Source organism: Trichosporon asahii, assembly GCF_000293215.1.
Source record: "Trichosporon asahii var. asahii CBS 2479 unplaced genomic scaffold scaffold00008, whole genome shotgun sequence".
NCBI classification, from domain to species: Eukaryota; Fungi; Basidiomycota; class Tremellomycetes; order Trichosporonales; family Trichosporonaceae; genus Trichosporon; species Trichosporon asahii.
In genome coordinates this window covers 201,869-222,531 of record NW_014040916.1, presented here as the reverse complement: position 1 = coordinate 222,531, position 20,663 = coordinate 201,869, and the positions used below count along the sequence as shown (strand labels likewise).

Genomic DNA, 20,663 nt, shown 5'->3' with positions numbered 1-20,663 from the left:
AGTAAATGTTGTAACATCAGTCATCTTCACATGCATCAGACTTCATTTTGTCGCAGCCAGTCGATTCCTGGCGCTGTGCGTTACCTTGACGTTCTGCGCCTGGGTCGCGATACGGGCGCTAGCCCAGCGAGTGAAGATATGCCGAGAGTCATACATCAATACACGCCTACCCTACGTAGCAAGACATTCCAAAAGGCCGCTGCTCAGCGCTACGCCCAGCGTCGCGCCTTCCTCTTCCCTCTCCATCCAAGGAAAACCACTGAACCTCACGCCGTAACATTCTTGACAAGCAGGGGCATCTGCGATCCCGTCTCGCCCTTGACCTCGGGCCTGAGGGTGAACATCATAGTCCGCTCGATCTTGGGCTGGCTCGGCAGAGGGGCAAACTCGAACGCGCGCAGGAGCGCAAACAGCGCGACTTTGAGCTCGTTCAGAGCCAAACGGTAGCCGATACAGGCATGGGGGCCGGTCGAGAACGTGCACGCGCTAATGTCAGCTATCGCCGCTCCCATTCTCCGCGGAACTTACTTCTTGACGATCCCGGGGATGGGCATTCGCGGCCATCCCTCCTCCTCGAACCTCTCGGGCTTGAACTCCATCGCATCCTCGCCCCAAAGCTCGGGAGCGGTGTGCATCCCAGAAAAGCTGAGGAGGACGTAGGTGCCCTTCTTGACGGCGACTTCGGACATCATGCGCCCATCCCGCCCCTTGACGGGGACTTCGAGGGGGAGCACCGTATCCTTCGCCGCCTCGCGCACCGTGCACGTCACGGGGCTATCCAAGCGCAGGCTCTCGCGCACGACATGGTCCAGATACGGCGCAGCATCCAACACACTCATATCCGGAGCGTCTGCGAGTTCCTGCAGTTCGGCCCGCAATTTGCTCTGCACGCGCGGGTTCTCGGCGAGTCGATACAAGACAGCAGACAGGGTCGACGAGCCGGCAAACAGCATCGTGGCGATCTGGTCGCGTACCTCGTCGTCGCTCATTGCCGCCTTGCCCGACTCTCTGGCATTGGCGGCCATGAGCCTGGAGAGAATATCCTTGCCCGCCTCCTCCTCGCTGAGCTCCATACCCCCACCGAGATCGTGGATCTCGGCCCGCTTGCGCGCGACGAATTTGGCGCTGATCTGGTCCACCGACTTCTTGCACCGGTCCACGATGCGGCGCGGTTTCGTCGGAATCAGGTCTAGGAGCGGGAACTGGTTCTGCGCCTCTGTCATTAACGCGTCTTCCGCGCACGCGTCGACGAGGTTGGCAAAGTCCTCTGCCAGTGGGTCGCTGGGTCCTTTGCGCGACAGAGAGTCGAAATCATGACCAAAGCCACAGAGTCCGATCACGTCGGCGGAGAAAGAGTTCATGTGCCGGATCACGTCAATCTTGCGCGCACCGGGTACGCGGTCCTCGGGCTTCGGGGGGCGGGCGGCGAGGTCCTCGAGCGTGTCGTCTGCGATCAGGGCTTGGAAAAGCTGAACCAGTTCTGCAGCCTTCGTCCACAGTACGGGGCCCATGGACGCCAGAGCAGAGGTCGAGAATGCAGGGGAGAGCACGCGCCGTTGCCGCTTGTGCTGCGCTCCTTCGACAGTCACGAGTCCCTCGCCCGTGACGCGGCGCATGATCGTCTTGAAGTCCGTTGGCTTGACCCATTCGTCTGGCCGGCCCAGAATGTGTCCAATGGCTCCCGGGTCGAGCGTGTACATCCGCTCCGTGCCGAAGAGGAAGCGATAGCGGCCCGTCCATCCCAACTTCACCCAGTCGGGGGACACGAGCGTGTCGCGGCATGTCTCGAGGTCGACTAGGTTGCCCAGCACGGGCGAGTACCACTTGAACGACGGGCCGGGGAGGTTGTAGAAGTCTTTCGTGTTGTTGTTCGAACTCCAGAAGTGGTAGACGAGGGCTGCTACCACGGCCAAAGCGGTGAGGAGCCAGATCATGTCGCCCGACAGGTTAACAGATTATCGTAAGCTGGCGAGTCGAGAAACGGAGCGAGGTTGAGCAGTCAGAGAGCGATTTGAGAACCGAAAGCCCGGGAGTCTTGTGTCGTCGTTGTCGGCTTGATTGCTCGTTGCTGTCTAGACAAGAAGAGATATGGGGAGTCGTTGTGAGAACGTCCTGCTCGACGGGCAGCTCGAGGTGACTGTCCAGTGCGGGAGGCAGCGAACGGCCAAACCCAAAATGCCCGCTCCAGGATTCGTTGAGCTCGCGACGTCATCGGCCAGCCCCGAGGTTGCCTTCCCTGCGTTTCGGACCTGAGGCCATTCACCGCCAGAAAGAAGTTATACCCACCTTCTCCTACTTTGACTGATGTTCATGTTGCGTCGGGGTTCTGGGATCGGGGAAGAGAAGGGCAGAGATGATGTGACAGAAGTAGCGTGATTGCCACACGGTAATCAACCCGAGACTGTGCCCTCGTCGGCTCCGATAGCGTCCTAAAGCAACCCCGAGGCTCGCGGCTATGCTGTCTTGGACTTCCTCTCACGGCTATCTGAGTCTGAGATAAACCTCAGCTTCAACGCGCTGCTCTAGAAGGTGTTTCGCGGACCAACTTCTGCGCTATCGCCAGTTGTGTCAATGCGCGGCCATGTCTGCAGACCAACTCGCCCGAGTACTTTCCTGCGTAGCTCCAAACTAGTAATATAGGTCTGAAACTCACCCACCCATCTTCCCTCGGCATTCATAATGTTTGGATATAGCGCAGCAACTTACAGCTTCTCACCTCAGTAGTTGGGCGTCACACGTGGATCAACATCCCGAAGCGGCCTCCGTCCACGGGGGCAAGCCGCTTCGGCCCTGTCGGCAACTCACGGTTTCGTTCCGCAGCCGCTGGCGCTCGCGAGCATGCGTCTTCGCTGCATATCATTCAAAGTGCAGAACGTCCCGCTATCAGCCAGCCATAGATCGATGTTAGGAAGCATGCAAGGGTAGAAGATCTACCTGGAATGATGAGCAAGAGTCTGGACGCTCGTTGGCGCGGTCGTGGTCGCGGCTCTTGCAGATCGCTCCCACCCGGGAGCGTGGCGCAGCATTCCCCGGCTCGACCCGAGATAAACCGCCCCCCCCCGCACGCGTATCTCCGCACTGTACATGGCTCACATCAGCCACCCTCTTCAGGCTCACAAGGTGTGCGAGGGCGGCTCCGGTGGGCTATGGCGTGCGCCATCAAGTGCTCTACGTCTTCCTTTTCATGCTGTGATGTCGGCGGCTTGCGGCGGTGCTCGCTCTGCACCTCTGGAAGCAGTGAAGCAGCTTCTGTAGAGCAGGACCACCTTCCGCCCGAAGCGGACGCAAGCGGACGGTGCTCCGCTATCAAATGCGCTTAATGCGCTTAAAACGAGGTCCCGCATGGATGCACAGACCGATCACCCCCCACACATTGCCCCAGAGATATCATCCCCGCGTGATCAGCTGACCGACCTCGCTCACTCCGGACCGGCTATCCTCCCCCCCATCCCAACGCACGCACACGCGCACGCAATCAAGCCGAGCGCGCCCACATATGCTCAGCCGACTTTCTCAGCTGGCCCCAATCTCAAGAAGGGTCCCTACTTATCTTGCTCCTATCTCCAGAGCTACGACTGCTTCGCCCTCCGTTGCTCGATCCCCTGCTCGCCCCGCTCGCTCCCACGCTACCATGACGAACGACACTCTCGCCGCCGACGGCAAGATGCAGGCCGCACGCTACTATGGGCGCGGCGACATTCGTGTCGAGCGCGTGCCCGTCCCCCAGGTCAAGCCCGGCACCGTTGCCATCGACGTCGCTTACTGCGGTATCTGCGGCAGTGACCTGCACGAGGTGAGTGGCCCCGCAATGCTTACCGTTTGACTTCGAGCCGCGGGGATTCACCGATCCGCATTCGTCGTACTAACGTTCAGTACCTCGATGGCCCCATCTTCTGCCCGATTCACCGTCACCCCTGGTCGAAGGAGCAGATCCCGGTTACGATGGGACACGAGTTCTCCGGCCGCGTCGCCGAGGTCGGCGAGGGTGTGACGGATCTCGCGGTCGGTGACAATGTCTGCGTCGAGCCGTACATTCTCGACCCGGCGGTCGACACGTCGCCCGCGAACAACACCTACCACCTCTCGAAGGGAATGGGTTTCATTGGTCTTTCGGGCGGCGGCGGCGGTCTCAGCGAGCGCATCGTCGTGCCGCGGCGTTGGGTCCACCCCGTCGGCGACATCAAGCTGAACGAGGCTGCTCTCATCGAGCCCCTATGCGTTGCGCACCACGCCTTCCGCCGCTCGGGCGCTCAACCGGGTGACACTGCCCTCATCACTGGTGCGGGCCCCATTGGTCTCCTGACCGCCGCGATCTGCAAGGCCAAGGGCGTGCGTGCCGTTATGTCTGAGCCGTCAGAGCTGCGCCGGAAGAAGGCTCTCGAGACTGGCGTCGCCGAGGCGGTCTTCGACCCGCGTCAGGTCGACGTCGCGGCCGAGCTGCAGAAGACCGGAGGCGCCGACGTCGGATTCGAGTGCACGTCCGTCCAGGTCGCGTTTGACACGCTCGTCGACGCGCTGAAGCCGGCCGGCACCATCGTCATCGTGTCCATTTGGGGACACAAGGCGCAGCTCGACATGCAGAAGATTGTCCTCAAGGAGCTCTCCCTCAAGGGCACCATCGCTTATGCCAACGACCACCCCGAGGTCATTCGTCTCGTCCAGGAGGGCAAGATCGACCTCAAGCCGTTCATCACCAAGGTCATTGGCCTGAACGAGCTCGTCACCGACGGCTTTGACACGCTCATCAACCGTAATGACACAGCTGTCAAGATTCTCGTCGACCCTAGGAAGTAAAAACGTCAGAAGTTCATGTACAAGTAGGTTAGTTTCGGGTTTGGGTCTATGCAAGGTCATGACACATGGGTGAAGGTGCATTATTGCGTGTTGCATTGTTCCTATGTCCGTTCATCAATGTACGGATTCACTTACGATTATAACATCCTAACGCTCAGTAGACCGCGGCGACACCGTGCTTCCTGCTGTCCGAAGCCGCGTACAGCTCGCCCTTCTTGTTGACGAGAATGCCTTGCACCTGACCCTGGGGCGCGTTGATGTCGTACTCGCCAATGATCTCGCCACGCCTGAGGAGGCCGTAGATGACCTCGGGGTCCGCGGCGTCCTTGCCAGTGCCGACCTCGACGGAGGTAATGTTGGGGCTGAGCTGGTTGTGCCAGCGCACGCGCTCGATGGCGGCGGAGATGTCGTCACCGCACTCGGCGTTCAGGATGACCTGCGCAACAGAGGGGAAGATGCGGCTTCCGCCCGATCCGCCAACAACGGCGTACACGCTCTTGCCACCAGGCGCCTCAACGATGGAGGGTGCGGTCGACGAGAGAGGGCGCTTGCCGGGCTGAGGGAAGTTAACAGCCATAGGCGGGAGGCCGAACGCGTCGCTCTCGCCGGGCACGGCGAAGTCGTCCATCTCGTCGTTCAGGAAGATGCCCCACTCGGGGGTGGCGAGGTGCGCACCGAAGAGCAGGTTGACCGTGGTAGTGATCGAGGCAGAGTATCCGTCCTCGTCGAGGGTCGCGATGTGCGTCGTGCCGTGGTCCGGCGCGTCGTACTTGTTCAGACCGTAGTAGCTCGCGTCGTGGACCTGGTAGGTGATCTTGTCGCGTTGCTCCTTCGCCCACTCCTTCGAGTAGAACTTGGGGAACTCGGAGGCGTTGGCGTTGAAGGCGGGGTCGGAAACGCCCGAGCGCGCACCAAAAGCGAACTTCATGGCCTCGAGACGGTTGTGGATGTCCTCCTCCTTCCAGCACTTCTCGCGACCGGGGAAGAGCGGCTCGTAAATGTTCAGCATACCGAGCATGACGAGGCCGCTGCTGGGCGCGTCCATGGTATGCACCGTCTTGCCGCGGAAGGTGGAGCTGATCGCCTTCTTCTGACGCACGGTGTAGTTCTTCAGATCCTCGTGCGTCAGGATGCCTCCAGCCTCGTGCACGGCGTTGATGATGTCGTCGGCAATCGAGCCCTCGTAGAAAGCGCCAGGACCCTCCTTCGCGATCTTCATGAGCGCATTGCCGTACTTCTCACGCTTGATCGTGTCGCCCTCAACAGCCATCTTGCCGTTCACGAAGTAGATGTCGCGGAAGCGGGGCGAGTCCGTAATCCACGCGCTCTTGTTCAGGCGTCCCGCGAGCTCAGCAGAGACCTGCCAACCGTTCAGTCCAATCTGAGCGACAGGCTCGACAAGCTCATTCCAAGGCAGAGAGCCGCCGAGCTTGTGAGCTGCCTCGAGTCCACGCAGCTCTCCAGGCACACCGACGGCGAGACCGCCGATCTGGGACCCATTTCGGCCGGTATCCTTGTACATCGTCTCGTTGGCCGCGGCGGGCGCCGTCTCGCGGAAGTCGATGGACGTGACCTGCGCCTTGTGCTTCGCCTTCTGACCCGGCACGCGGACGACCATGAAGCCGCCGCCGCCGATACCGGAGCTGAACGCGTTCAGCATGCCGATGCACAGCGTCGTGCTGATAGCGGCGTCGATCGCGTTGCCGCCCTTGTCCTTCATGATCGAGACGCCGAGCTCGGAGCACGTCTTCTCCTCGCTCGCGACGCCGGACTTGCCAGGTCCAAGCAGATAGCCGGGAATTCGCGTCTTGTTGCTGGGCTGCGACGTCAGCGGCGCTCTGATAGCCGGGGCGGGGAATGTGGGTTACATACCGCTGGCAGACCGAGGGCGGGGATACCGATCATCGGCTCAGCCATCACCTGGTAAGGCGACGTGCCGTTGCCTTGGGGCTCGCCATCACCGTCACCGTGGCCGTGGCCGTGACCATGTCCGTGGTCATGGTCGTTGTGGTGGTCCTTGTCGTGCCCATATCCGTGGCCGTCCCCCTTGCCGGGCTTGTCGTTGTCGTTATCGTTACCCCAGTTGTTACGCGGGTCGAAGGGGGTCGCAAGCGCGGTCGCGGCGAGGAAGAGCGCCCACAGCCGAGTCATTATGCAGGATCAGCGTTAGCGCGAGGAATGGAGGAATGAGTACGGCTGCAGTTGCTCCACAAGCTTATAAGTTGATGCCAAGAGCGGCTCGCTCGGTCACCGCCGGTCGTCATGCACCCCAGAAATAACAGAGCTAAGCATGGTATCCATGTTCCGGTTCGTTTGGCGCGCACCTGAACTATGATAGCTTAGCTCTGATAGCTCGCCTGAGCCGGAGTCGCTAGGCTGCATCTCATGTGATACATGAGCGATCGGTGGAGCGCCGGCTCGCCGGAGCCGCTGTCGCTTGCTACAATTCGCTGGAGCTCGCACGTCTATCAGCAGCCGCATGGTGCCATATGGCCCCAGCCCGTGATACCTGCTGCCCACTCATATGATGATGTCTCACAGATATCCTGCACAGACTGCTGTAAGCGCCGTCCGTAGGTGGGCATCGGCATTGCGATGGATATACGCAGCGCCGAGCCAGGAAATCACACGTTTTGGCCTGCGGAACTGCCTTATAGGGCTATGTTCTGCAGGGAGCGTGTGATCTAGTGTCAATTAGCTTCAGAGTTGGAACATGTGCAGAAGTGTGCAGAAGCAAGGGAGTTCGACATTCCAGGCAATCACCGTGAACACAGCATCCGTTATGTTCGGCGGTGGGGTCTCCACAAACGAACTCGATACGGTCGTGATCATGCGACCTCGGCGGTGAGATCATCGATGGGATCAATGATCAGGCGACCCTGTAGAAGGCCGAGACAAGGCTTCGGAATCTCCAACGTGAACTCTGATCCTGCCCACCAATTCCCACGCTCGGATCGACGAGTGCTGATGTTTGCGTGCACCGAGCTGACGGGTCACCTGGTCTACCGTTGATGCTCCCGGCTTCGGCATCAGGTCATGCCAGAGACAAGTGAGCACTCAAGCGAGGAAGTTTCCCACTCAATCCGGTGCCGGCCTGCGATCGGAGCTGGAGAGAGCATGAGAGCAGGTTTGGTTATGAGAGCCGGGCGTGCATGACGAAGTCAGGCATCCTCTAAAGTATGGACATGAATGAAGACGCTGAGGAGGCTGTGGTGGTACAAATCGGGTCACCAAAGTGAATGCGCGAACTCACCGATCGTCACCAGCCTCTTCCCGCAGGGAGCAAGCGATTTCTTGTAGAGTCTTAGCGCACATTCTCTAAGACGGCCTATGCTACAGATGAGCAAAGTTGCTGCTTTGTGGTGCTTTCGGGAGATGACGATCTGTACCCGGTTACTGGCGTGGTTCTTCGACCACTAAAGCCCAAGTGGCAGCGCTGGGATGGGCACGCGCCCAGTGGACCTTCACTTGATCACGTCATCTCCACCATCACCACCTCACCGCATCCCCTGTCTGCCCGTTGCATCTGCTCAGTTCTGGTGCCCAAACGACAGGCAACAAGTCCTCTCGACTTCGCGTGAAGATCGCACGATATGCCAAGAGATCGTGAGGAGAGCGCTTACTTCAACGCATTTGAAGTCTAGATGTCAGTCAGCTCTATCTTGAATGGACCGGTCGCCTGCTCGGAACTTATGATAGCGAGGACGATGCTTAGGGTAGCGTGTCGTGTACAGATCTAGGATGCAGTGTGATGAACCCGTTACATCGCCCTGACCGGACAAGCTCGTAAGCTTGGCCACGATCCGGGGTTGTTAGGAACTGGCCGGGATGTGCGAGGTACTCCGGTATGTCGGACAACATGCAAGATCGTCTCACGATCTACGAGTATGCAAAAGGCGCCGGTGGATGGCCCGCTGCCCATCAGCGACTTTAGCAATGGTCAGCGCGGCGTCCAAGACGAAGTTCAACGCCAAGAGGGCACCTTCGTCATTGCAGCTTAGGACCCAGAGGTGCCATGGTGCCCGTTGCCACCAACTTGTCTCGGCCCGCCGGTACTGTCCTGGTAAAGTCGTGCAACATTCGATGATCGAGACTGAGCGTTCGAGGCCCGGGTCCACCGGCAAAGCGGGCACCCTACCTGCTTACCTACCTACCTCATCTTCCGCGGTACACACACCCCCACCTGGGTGTGCCGGAGATCTGCAGAGCTCCGGGAAGCCCACAGAGCAGACGCCGTGGCGACTGCGGTCCCCTATCCGAGACTGCTGACTCGGGCTGCGCAGGGTTGTAGTAATGTTCGGGACTGTGTGGTGACTACCCCCCATCTAGCTGACATCGACGCACACACCCTGGCGTTGCTCTGCAGAAGTTGGCAGGGTGAATGAGAAATGCGCCGAGAGATCTGGAACTCTTGGCGGATGTTCCGAGTACTCATCGCGCTCGTGCGCGGCGATGATCAGTAATCGCTCGCCGAAAGTGGGGAAATCTGCAATCATGGCGGGGACCAAGTGCGTAATCAGCCGCCGGTGTCAGAGATTATCAATTTTCCACGCTATCACGGGGAACGGCGGCCTTGCGCCGGCGCGGCGCCGCGCCGTCTGGTACCAACTTTGGATTGGCGCGGGGGATCATCGGCGCCGCGCCTGTCAGGCTGGCTTCGGCGACGTCAGATCGCGCAGTGGCTCACCTCAGCCAGTGTGCTGTCGATGCCAGTTGCCCCGCGCTCCGGAGGGTCTGGACATCTCACCTCGGACGACCTTTGCCTCCCACAGGCACGGAGCGGCGAGCCTGACACGGCGGCCATCACCAATCATTATCTCGTAGGTGTGTCCGACCCTGTGTGAACCCTGGCCCCGTGTCGTCGGCTTCCGAACAGCTCGGAGATATGACAGATTCCAATGTCAAACCCTTTCGATAACACAATCAGCATGACAGATAGCATGTCAGATTTGAGAAACCCCACCTCCGCAGTTTCAGTGTTGCGGTCTGCTCATGACGTTTCATGGCAACGCTATGATGGCCAGTCGGTCGGAATGGATTCGAGAGCAGCCGGCTGTTGTAGGGCGGTAGACAGCCGCGTCTGCACCGAGGGTTTGCCAGGGAGAGCTCGCAAAGGTATACATCTCCTAGCCGGAGCGCATTTGAGAGGGACCGACAGCTGGAGCACATCCTGCTCTTCGGACGATCTTCCGCTCAAGCTTCCGAACCTTGGCGGGGTACCCTCCGCCCGTGCGCTGCTGGCGAACTGACCTGGGAAGAGCGCCGCTACAAGCTGCCAGCGCCACAATCCTCAGCAGCCTCCCCCTGGTACCTCGCAACTCGCAGCCACCTCTAAGCCACTCCGCCTTCCGACGGCGCCCATGGCGTATTGCCCAAACTACGGCAAGAGCGCACAGCGGCGGCCGCGCAGAGTTGTGGGAAGAGGTTCTTCACGGCGCAGATCTTTTCTGTTCTGAACAAAGAGTTGCAGAGTCAGGGCACGAAAGCCAAGCGAAGGGGCGATTAGGAGGGCGCTCTCAGGATTGCTAGCTATCCGGTATGAGCGTTCGCCCTCTCAGAGGTCTGACGTCTAACAGAGCGAGAGCGGAAACCCCGAGCCAGATGCCAGGCAGGCCAGTGACCGCGGAGCGATCGCATATCGCGGAGAAGCAGCGGCTGTGAGGCATCGATTATGACCATCGGAGTCTCGAACGCAGAACTGCCGAGGCTCGATGTCACCATCACTGCGTCGTTCTCTTCGACGTTATGCCTTGGGACGGCTGAGCGATACCTGAGAGCTGCTTAACGCCATACCGCCCTGGCTCAGGCATTCGCTCGCAGACCCGCCCGTAGCACACGGCAGCCGTAGTTGCCGTTCTCGCCTCCAAGCATGACATCGGCCACAACACTGCGTACGGCCGCCCGATATGCAACACGCCAGAAAATAGGTATCCCAGGGCAACGGTGTGCCGCAGGGCCTACGAACCTCCGCCCCTGGAAGCTTGGCCCTGCCGCCCCCCGCACCCAGGCTCACCGCGAACGGCTCAACTCGATCTGTCCCTCTGTCTCGAGCCCGGGCGTTGCCGCTGTGTTGTGAAGCGTTAGGCTGGGCAGGGCACTCCACGCCGCTGGATCAACGTCGCAGACGCAAGCTATCATTCCTTCTGCAACGCCACTTCTTGTCTCCTCATCATCTCTCACTTGGTCGGAGACGGCTCTACAAAAGCCCAGCATTGCCGACGACCTAAACAGCAGCCCCGCCTCACGATGGGCACCGGCCAATCGGTAGAACACCACGTCCACCGTGGTGCCTCCCAGCTGTGTGCGAGCGACAGCGAAAACCGGCAAATGCACGCTGCTCGGGCCGCCAACATCAACCTCACCCAGGTCCCCTTCGACTACCTCCAGGTGAGTGATTTCGTACTCGACTGCACGTACCGGCGGCATCGCAGATCGCGTGCAGTCCCGTTCGATTCCTTCTGCCATCATGACCGAACTGTAATGCGGGGGATCGCCGAAGACGCAGGGAAGATCGACGGTTTTCGTTAAGCGAGGTGCCCGGCTTCCCTACCATCATCACTTCAGCAATGCGTGGCTAACGTCACCCAGTTCTACCCATATCCCGCACTCGTTCTGATCCATGAAGTCGACAGCGAAGACGGCGCACCGGCGCCGCCGATCGATGACCTCGAGCCGCTGACAGCACTGTGGACCAATACTGCATGGAAGCGACACGCGGGGACCCGATCACTGGCTGAGACACTGTCTGCTGAAGATCTTGTGCGCCTGGACCACTGGCTCAGCCGCCGTACTCCCTCAGAACCAGATGAGCTTTCAACTCCCGTCGACAAGGCGCGCACGACAGGCACACTCGACGGCAACCCTCACGGCATTGTCAACGGCTACCTCGACGAGCACCTTCAGAAACTCTCTCTGGAGCGCACGAAGCGCGGCGGAGACGCTCCCGACCTCTGCCGAAGTCCTGAGCCGATCTCGGACCCACCGCCGGAAGATGCGCCACTCATTGTCCAGTGCAGCCTCGGCCTCCCTATGGCGCTCGCAAAGACCATGTTCCCAGTAACTGTTTGTCCGCCCCACCAGTTGCGGCGCCCGGTGCCCCAGTATGCGCTGTACATCGTCACGAGCATGCCGCTCCAGCCCTCATGCACAGCCTCTAGTGAGTGTCAATGTTCAGCGTGAGCCAAAGATCAATGACGCCTTCGTTGTCACAATCCGAACGGGCCAGCATAAAACTGACAGCCCCTCAGCCTCGATACCCACCTCCGTTCAATTGACAGAACCGAAGCGGTCGAGTTCGGTCGTGTCGTCCGCCGATGGGCACTGCTCGCCCTCGACGCCCGGGACGTCAGTATACTCGCGGGACGAGAATGACGTCCGGCATCTCCTCGAGACGTATGACTGGAGCACGACCGGCCTTGGGCCCAAGAAGAATTGGCCATGGGTGCTCAACCTCCTCACGTCATTTGCGATGTGCAGCCCGCTGTCGATCTCAATGTGGTGGGGCAACAAGGATCTGACGCTCATCTACAACAAGCCGTATTCAGAGGTGAGTTCAGACTATCTGCGGCAGCTGACGTTCAGAAACTGACGATGCACCCGCAAGCGTTCGGAAAACCAGGCCCGCAGACCTGGGCGAAGCTGTGGCCCTCGCTGCCGCCGCTCCGCGAGGCGATCGCCGGCGAGCCGTTCATCATCCGGGACAACTTTGAGCTAGCCGACCACAATGGACAAAAGCGCGAGTGGTACTGCACGCATACGTTCCTGCCTCTCGCTCTCGATGACGGCGCGGACGTCCTTGGGTTCCATCAGGTGGAAGACACGACGGCGCGTGTGATCAGCGCTCGGCGCGCCGAGATCATTCGCTCGCTGAGCGGGTGTGGCGCCGCGCGCACGATGGAGGAGTTTGACTCACTCACGCTCGGCATCTTGAAGGAGTTCCCTAAGGACCTGCCGTTTATGATTTGCTACGAGGTCAACGAATGGGGTCACGACAGCTCATCAACTGTCGACGACGGTCGCAGGGTACGCATGAAGTATCGGGGCTCGATCGGTGTGCCGAAGGGGCACGCGTCAGCACCGAGCCTTGTCGAGCTCACCATGCCGCCCAAGCTGCCAGAGAACGTCGCGAGCGACGCGTTCCACGCGCCTCGGCTGAAGCGCAATCGACACGGCAGCTTTGACACGCCGACGCCGGTCGGACGCGTGTCGGTGCCAACCACACCGCTGGGCGAAGAGGAGACGCCCGACTTGATGCCGTGGCCGTTCCGAGAGGCGCTGGAGTCTGGTCACCCCGTGATCGTGCCGGATTGCAGTGAGGTGATCCGCGGCTACTCGGTGCGGGTGTGGGAGTCACTGCCACGAAGCGCGATTGTGGTTCCGCTGAAGCGGGACGCGCCAGAGCGCATGAGCAAGGGTCTCATGGTGATCGGGCTCAGCACTCATCTGCGCTACGACAAGGACTACGAGCAGTTCATCGAAGACTTCCGACAGCAAATCTCCGCATACTACGCCAGTTCACTCGCGCACTCGGCCGAGACGAACCGGCGAATGGAGCTGGCCGCAATCGACCGCGCCAAGAATCTCTTCTTCTCGAGCGTGTCGCACGAGCTCTTCACCCCGTTGTCGCTCATCTCGGGCCCGATTGACGACGCGCTCGCCGACCCTGGCATGCCGCGCGGCCGTCTCCGCGACAACCTTGAGATTAGCAAGCGCAACGTGCGCCGACTGTCGCGCCTCGTCTCCATGCTCATGGACATGAGCAACCTGGAAGCAAAGCAGACGCGTGGCCTGATTGCTTTCCACCAGGTCAACCTGGGCGAGCTCGTCAAGAACGTGGCAAGCATGTTCCAAAAGGCAGCCGCTCAAGCCGAGATCACGCTAGATCTAAGCGACATCGACCAGACGCCCCGCGTCACGTATGTCGACAGGGACCGGTTTGAGCGCATTCTGTTTACACTGATCGGAAACGCTCTCCGCTTCACGCTCGAAGGATGGGTGCGCATCTCCCTGCGGTATGAGGGTGGTCGGGCTCTGCTCGCCGTCGAGGATACCGGCGTTGGCATTCCACGCAAGGACATTGAGATCCTCGGTCTGCCTTTCTGGGGCGACATCGGCAAGAAGTCCAACGCGCACGAAGGATCCGGACCCGCGCTTCTCTACGCCAAGAAGCTTGTGCAACTCCACTGCGGCACGATCAGCATTGACAGTCGTACGGCCGCGGAGTCGCCCGATGGTAGTCACGGCTCATGCTTCACTGTCACCTTGCCACTGGGCTTCCAGCACCTGCCGTCTGAGAGCGTTATGGTCGCGCGCCCCTCAGACGGAACAGCGCTCAAGGAATTCCACCTCAGCGTGCTGGAGGACATCAGCGTGAGCCACTGGGGCTGGGTCGGGAGCACGAGCGGCGGCGCCCGCCCCAGCAAGCCGAGCAGCGAAGGCTTCCCCATCGTGGCGGGTATCAACCCCGACAAGCTCTTCTTCCAGCCTGACGACGTAGTGCTCATTGTCGACGACCTGCTCGACACGCGCAAGTACATCCGGCACATCTTCGAGCCGTTCTGCACCACTCTCGAAGCACGCGATGGCGTCGAGGCGCTGGAGAAGGTGCGCGAGCGCGTGCCCGACCTCATCATCGCAGACACGATGCTCCCACGCATGGACGGCGTGCAGCTGCTTCACGCGCTCCGGACAGGCCAGGACCACAGGGAGAAGCTCGTCCCCGTGATTTTGCTCACGAGCCAAGGTAGTGCACTGTCCGACGGCGCGTTCGGCGCAGACGACTACATCTCAAAGCCGTTTAACGCTCGCGAGCTCATTGCTCGAGCGCACATGCAGCTCCAACTCGGCAAGAAGCGCCAGATGCTCGAGGTGGCATACCACCAGCGCACGTCCGAGCTCCAAGTCCTGACGGACAACATGCCCGTCGGCATCTTCCGGACGAACGATGAGGGTGTGATCAACTACGCGAACCAGATGTGGTACGAGATCACGGGCTATCCTGCCGCGACACCAATCACGAACTGGGGCGATTATGTCGCCGACGAGCACCGCGAGCATATTGGAAAGCTCTGGGGCAAGTACGTCGCAGACGTGCAGCAGGAGACGGTCCAAGGCGAGTTTCAGTGGAAGACTGGCCGATGGGTATCCTGCCTCTGCATGCGCCTCAAGCCCATCAGCGGCGTGAGGCCCGGCATCATCGGCTGCATCATGGATATCACGGACCGGAAGTTGTCCGAGGAGCTGCAACAACAGCGCGTTGTGGAGGCGGAGACGCGCCGCGCGGAAGCCGAAGAAGCGAAGCGGCTGCAGGAGGAGCTTATTGACATCACGTCGCACGAGATCCGCAACCCGATCAGCAGCATCATGGGACTCGCAGCCATTTTAAGAGAAAACCTCTGCAGGTTCCGTCGCACCGTCCAAGTGGCACTCGACGCCGGCACCACAGTCGTGCCCACCGCCGAAATGCTGGCAACGATGGACGAGGACATGGAAGCTCTGGACAACATCCATGCCTGCGGCCTCACGCAGGAACGTATTAGCAACGACGTGCTGTCTTTGGGCAAGCTGAGTCTCGACAAACTGGCAATGTTCGACGTCGCGACCGACGTGCGTGCCGAGGTCTCCAAGCTCGTCAGCGTGTTTCACAACGAAGCGGCTATGGCCCGCGTTGAGCTGAACTTGGGCTGCTCGCCGAATCTCTCGGCTGCTGGCGGTCGGCTGCTACTAGATCCCGTGCGGTTTGGGCAGGTAGTGACGAATCTGCTGAGCAACGCGATAAGGTTTACGAGCACGAGTCGTGAGTATTGGCGGGCCGGTGGGTCGAACAAGCTGACAGATAGCAGGGGAGCGGCGCGTCAGCGTCTACTTCGACGTCGGCTTGAGCCCTCCAGGGGCTGGGTCTTGCGTGAATCCTTGCACGAAGCCGATCACCTCTCCCTTGCCGGCGGGCACGACGGTGTATCTCTACGGCAGCGTGGCCGACACGGGGCCCGGAATGACAGCGGCCGAGAAGGAGAGCCTGTTCCAGCGCTTCAGCCAAGCGAGCGCGAAGACGCACACTGTCTTCGGCGGTAGCGGGCTCGGTCTCTTTGTGTGCCGCAAGATAACACGCAGGATGGACGGTGACATCGACGTCGTCTCTGAAACTGGGCAAGGTTCGAAGTTTCAGTTCTACGTCGCGGCGCGCACACCGCCGGGAACGCCTGATCCCCCTTCCCCTCCCCCGCCGCCTCCAGGTGCGCTGCACGCGCGCGTCCTTGTCGTCGAGGACAACATCATCAACCGCACCGTCGTCTTACGACAGATGAAGCAGGCAGGCGTGCGTGCCGAGGCAGTCACGAACGGCCTGGAGGCGCTGGAAAGGCTGAGAGAAACGCAGAAGCCAGGCGGAGATCGCTTCGACTGCGTCCTGATGGACCTTGAGATGCCCGTCATGGACGGGTATACGGCGACAAAGCGACTGAGGGCAGAAGAACAAGCGGGAAGACTGGAGAGGAGCAGAGTCGTCGCCCTTACTGGTAACGCGCGCCAGGCGATGATCCAGGAGCAGATGAGGGATTTCGACGACGTCGCTGTCAAGCCGTATCGGCTCGACGCGCTGCTGGGAAAGATCGCAGCTACCACGAACGCCAATGGAGAGACGAAGAAGAGAGCGAACGGGAATGAGGCATGGCGAAGCCGCAAAATATCCGACTGAACATATCAACGACTACCACCCTTGTTGCCACACCACATCTGTAACCACCACGCGCCATTGGCGCGATTCATAGCTCATCTTCTTCCTATCAGACTGCTTTATTTTGGGTATCTCGTTCTCTAGGCATGTATTGTACTTTTTGTGTACGGGCAGCATTGATGAGGTACCGACCAAGTCGCCTGGCGAAGGAGGGCACTGTGCGGCCAGCAGCGGCGTCGCGTTGTTCTGGGCCCGTTGGACTCACGACAGGATAGCTCAACTGGGACCAGGCCGAGCCACGATGTCCACGGCGCACAGTCAGTCCGCACCTTATGTAAGTCCAACTAGACCCGCTGCTCGACCATGAACTCGTTGAGCAGACTGTTCACGTGAGCATCGGCACCCTCAGCTCCGAAGCCGATCTCAGCACGTGGTGAACCCTGAAGAGTCGCAACATGCCAGAATCCAAAGTTGGAGCAAAGATCAGCGACGATCCACGGGTCCGTGGTTCTGTTCGGACGATCACAGCTTCCATTTCGGGGATACGCTGAGCACACTCACCTTCATAGCCCGAGATACGTGATCGAAGTGCTATCTCTGGATCCCAGGAGGGCAGGGGGACGGAGGCTCCGACGTGCGAACCCAAGCAGCCGAGAGGTGGTGGAGGCAGCTCCGCCTGCCCCGCCTACCCTTGTACCTCGCATTCTCGTCTTTGCGGCAATGGAACAATCGGCGTCTGGGGCCGGCAGTCACAAGGGTACCACAGGGGTGCGTGGCTTGTGTGCCCCGCGCGTTCTGTCTCGCGTATGACGGGCAGAAACTGGAGCAATACAGAGCAGCACCAATTGACGCGTCGGGAGGGTGTCTCTCCCCAGATTGTCAGGGATGTCCGGGGCCGAGGGGTCCGGAGCCGCAAACAGCGGTATCCTACCTGACACAGGCTCGGTCTTCACCTGGGCACACCTGGGCCTGGTTGATGCCTGAGCTGGATGGTCTATGCTGTGCGCTGCACGCTGAAGAGCCTGCAAGAACGAGGGGAGGTCACGGACTACTGAACTCGCTCACCACCACCAGCCGCATCGTGACAGCCGTAGTCACGTAGGAAACTGGCTATGTTAAGATGCAGGAAGCAGCGTCGACCTGCCGCGTTAATCAGTGTAGAGCGCAGAAGGCGAGCGCAGGACGAGGGCAGCAAGCTTCTTCTCGCGTTAGCTGGCGAACACTGACGCCCAGAGGCATGCTTCGAAATGTTCCGTGTCGCTTCGGCGATCTGGCCAGAATACGGCGAGCAGACGTCCGCATGGAAATCAGCCAGAAGCCAGCAATGGGGGCACCCCTGTGATCGAGCACATGGACGACAGGTATATAAGAGTGAGGGGGGTGACGATCCGCGCTCGTCCGCGTCCGTCCGCGCGAAAGAGCGCACCAAGCGCCGCCCAGGGGGGGTGGTAACCGATGCAACCGTGGTAGTGGAGGTGGGCTGAAGCTTGGCGGTGACATGCAAAGTGGGGTGACAGACGGGAGAGTGGAAGAGAGGCGTCCGAAGTCCGGGGCCAAGCGTGGCGAGATGGTTAATGAGGTAATGCCTCTGGGCTAATTGGTAGTTTCTCTCGCGTAATGACCAGGTCACGTAACCTGAGATGAGGTGAGACCCCACGGGGTCCGGGTACGAGACCCCCGCAAGCTCATTCGCAGCCCAAGATCCGAGCATCCGAATCTCTGTGCCTGCATCACACCGGGGCCGATTGGTTATGATCCATGTCCTGCCCTTCTGCCCGCGCATTCTCTACGCAGGTGACTCCAGTTCGCACAACTGTGTTCGCACTGGTTAAAAGGACCACAGTTACCAGTCTTCTTCCCCCATCCACAGGACCTCGCCACAATGACCACCTCTGTGCACCAGGACCTCAGCACACGGCTCGACCAGCTCAAGTCGCTGCCCGCCGGCTTCTGGCTCGCCGCCGCCCTCGTCGCGTTCTCCGCCTACTACCTCTACCCGTACTTTGTCACGTACGCCGCTCTGCGCGACATTCCCGCGCCCTTCCCGGCCCAGTTCTCAGACTGGTGGCTCTTCCGTGTCGTTAAGCGCGGCAACCGCTCCGTCACCGTTGACAAGCTCCACCAGAAGCTGGGCAAGTTTGTCCGCCTCCAGCCCAACCACGTCTCGATCGCCGACGACTCGGCCATCAAGGCCATCTACGGCCACGGCAACGGTTTCCTCAAGTCGAGCTTCTACGATGCCTTTGTCTCGATCCGTCGTGGTCTCTTCAACACCCGCGACCGCGCCGAGCACACGCGCAAGCGCAAGGTCGTCTCGCACACCTTCTCGGTCAAGTCTGTCCGCGAGTTCGAGCCGTACATGCACGACAACCTGAACCTGTTCGTGAAGCAGTGGGACAAGCTCGTCGACAACGCGAAGAAGGAGGGCTCGAACGGTGGAAAGGCGCGTTTCGACTGCCTTGATTGGTTCAACTACCTCGCCTTTGACATGATTGGCGACCTCGCCTTCGGAAGCCCCTTCGGCATGCTGGCGGCTGGCGCTGACGTCGCCGAGCTTCGCTCCACCCCCGACGCCCCAGCCGAGTACGCCCCCGCCATCGAGATCCTGAACCGCCGTGGCGAGATCTCGGCCACTCTCGGTATCGTCCCCAAGCTCATCCCCTACGCCAAGTACATCCCCGACCCCTTCTTCTCAAAAGGTGTTGAGGCCGTTGCCAACCTTGCCAAGATTGCCATTGCTCAGGTCCGTGGCCGGCTCGAGAACCCGCCCGCCGACGCCCGTACCGACCTCCTCGCCCGTCTCCAGGAGGGCCGTGACGACAAGGGCAAGCCTATTGGCCGCGAGGAGCTCACTGCCGAGGCTCTCACTCAGCTGATTGCCGGATCTGACACTACTTCGAACTCGTCGTGCGCCCTCCTCTACTGGGTCACCAAGACCCCCGGTGTTCTGGAGAAGCTCCAGGCCGAGCTCGACGAGGCCATTCCTCCCGGAACCGACGTCCCCACCTACGACATGATCAAGGGACTGCCTTACCTCGAGGCTGTCTTCAACGAGACGCTCCGTCACCAGTCTACCTCGGGTATGGGCCTCCCTCGTGAGATTCCCTCCGACTCACCCGGTGTCACCATCTGCGGCCGCTACTTCCCTCCTGGCACGATTCTTTCGGTCCCTACGTTCACTATTCACCACTCTAAGGAGATCTGGGGCCCCGACGCGCTTGAGTTCAAGCCTGAGCGTTGGTTCAACGTCACTCAGCGTCAGAAGGACGCCTTCATTCCCTTCTCTCACGGACCTCGTTCTTGCGTCGGAAGGAACGTCGCAGAGATGGAAATGAAGCTTATTGCTGCGACCTGGATGTACCGTTACAAGCCTACGCTTCTCCAGGACAAGCTGGAGGTTGCGGAGGGATTCCTGCGTAAGCCGCTTGGACTGGAGATCACCATCGACCGCCGCCACTAGGCTGCCTGTGGCACCTGTGGCACCCCTCCCCCCTCATTCGCATTGCATCTAGCCCCCCTATCCATTGCCTAGTGATTCCCTTGGTTCATTTCTGAGTGAAGTCTGAAGAATGCCCCGATAAATCAAAATGGAACGAAGACAGCCTGTAAAATGTCTTTGAAATGTATATTGTTCTGTCACGCCGTCGCATTAGCATTTTTCACAACTCGCTACATCGTTTACTAATCAAAACCAGATGCATTTCTAATGGGAAACGGAAATCAGGTTTAATAATTAAATATATAATAATAATTCATTTGGTATGTGGATATCGAAAATTCATAATACCTTGAGGTGGCGTTGCCACGTGGCACCTGCCGTTCATCAATCATTCATTAGTGTCTTCCTTTCGAAAAGCTAATGGACACTGGCCATAGAATAGCAATACGGTCTATTGTGTTTATTGTGACCTTTGCTTAGACAAGATGGCAAACTGTACGCCGACGCCGAGGCTACGAAGTCCGCTTTAGAGCGTGGGAAGCGGGGATCTGCTTATTGAGGTACCGAGCCAGTGATCGTCGGTTCTGCGCGATGCGGTGCGGCGCGATGCGGTGGCCAAGTGAATGCGCAGAAGCTTGTTTCCATCATCTGATCAAACGACCATATAGGCGCAGTCAAAGAACTGGGGCACCAAGATAAGATCCGGATCCGCAGGCCCCGTGCACGATACCGCTTCCGTGGGATGTCCGGATAACG

The 20,663-nt window shown here is 59.9% G+C and overlaps 5 protein-coding genes across 5 annotated transcripts; 3 read left to right on the top strand and 2 right to left on the bottom strand.

Annotated features, from left to right (window-relative positions):
• Positions 1-171: 171 nt before the first annotated feature.
• A1Q1_06684 (cytochrome P450) lies at positions 172-1,934 on the bottom strand (the record flags this gene model as incomplete). Its single annotated transcript, XM_014327733.1, has 2 exons — positions 172-418; positions 529-1,934. The coding sequence occupies 2 exons, from the start codon at positions 1,932-1,934 to the stop codon at positions 172-174; spliced, it is 1,653 nt and encodes a 550-aa protein (XP_014183208.1).
• Positions 1,935-3,496: 1,562 nt separating this feature from the next.
• Positions 3,497-4,794, top strand: A1Q1_06683 (putative zinc-binding alcohol dehydrogenase; the record flags this gene model as incomplete). The annotated part of the gene is made up of 2 exons (XM_014327732.1): positions 3,497-3,793; positions 3,874-4,794. 2 exons carry the CDS (start codon positions 3,497-3,499, stop codon positions 4,792-4,794), a joined length of 1,218 nt encoding a protein of 405 aa, XP_014183207.1.
• Positions 4,795-4,948: 154 nt separating this feature from the next.
• Positions 4,949-6,945, bottom strand: A1Q1_06682 (uncharacterized protein; the record flags this gene model as incomplete). Its single annotated transcript, XM_014327731.1, has 2 exons — positions 4,949-6,613; positions 6,667-6,945. 2 exons carry the CDS (start codon positions 6,943-6,945, stop codon positions 4,949-4,951), a joined length of 1,944 nt encoding a protein of 647 aa, XP_014183206.1.
• Positions 6,946-11,040: 4,095 nt separating this feature from the next.
• Positions 11,041-16,489, top strand: A1Q1_06681 (CnHHK4; the record flags this gene model as incomplete). Its single annotated transcript, XM_014327730.1, has 6 exons — positions 11,041-11,181; positions 11,383-11,969; positions 12,042-12,138; positions 12,199-12,340; positions 12,398-15,589; positions 15,636-16,489. The coding sequence occupies 6 exons, from the start codon at positions 11,041-11,043 to the stop codon at positions 16,487-16,489; spliced, it is 5,013 nt and encodes a 1,670-aa protein (XP_014183205.1).
• Positions 16,490-18,350: 1,861 nt separating this feature from the next.
• Positions 18,351-19,928, top strand: A1Q1_06680 (cytochrome P450; the record flags this gene model as incomplete). Its single annotated transcript, XM_014327729.1, has 1 exon — positions 18,351-19,928. One exon carries the CDS (start codon positions 18,351-18,353, stop codon positions 19,926-19,928), a length of 1,578 nt encoding a protein of 525 aa, XP_014183204.1.
• Between the last annotated feature and the right edge of the window lie 735 nt (positions 19,929-20,663).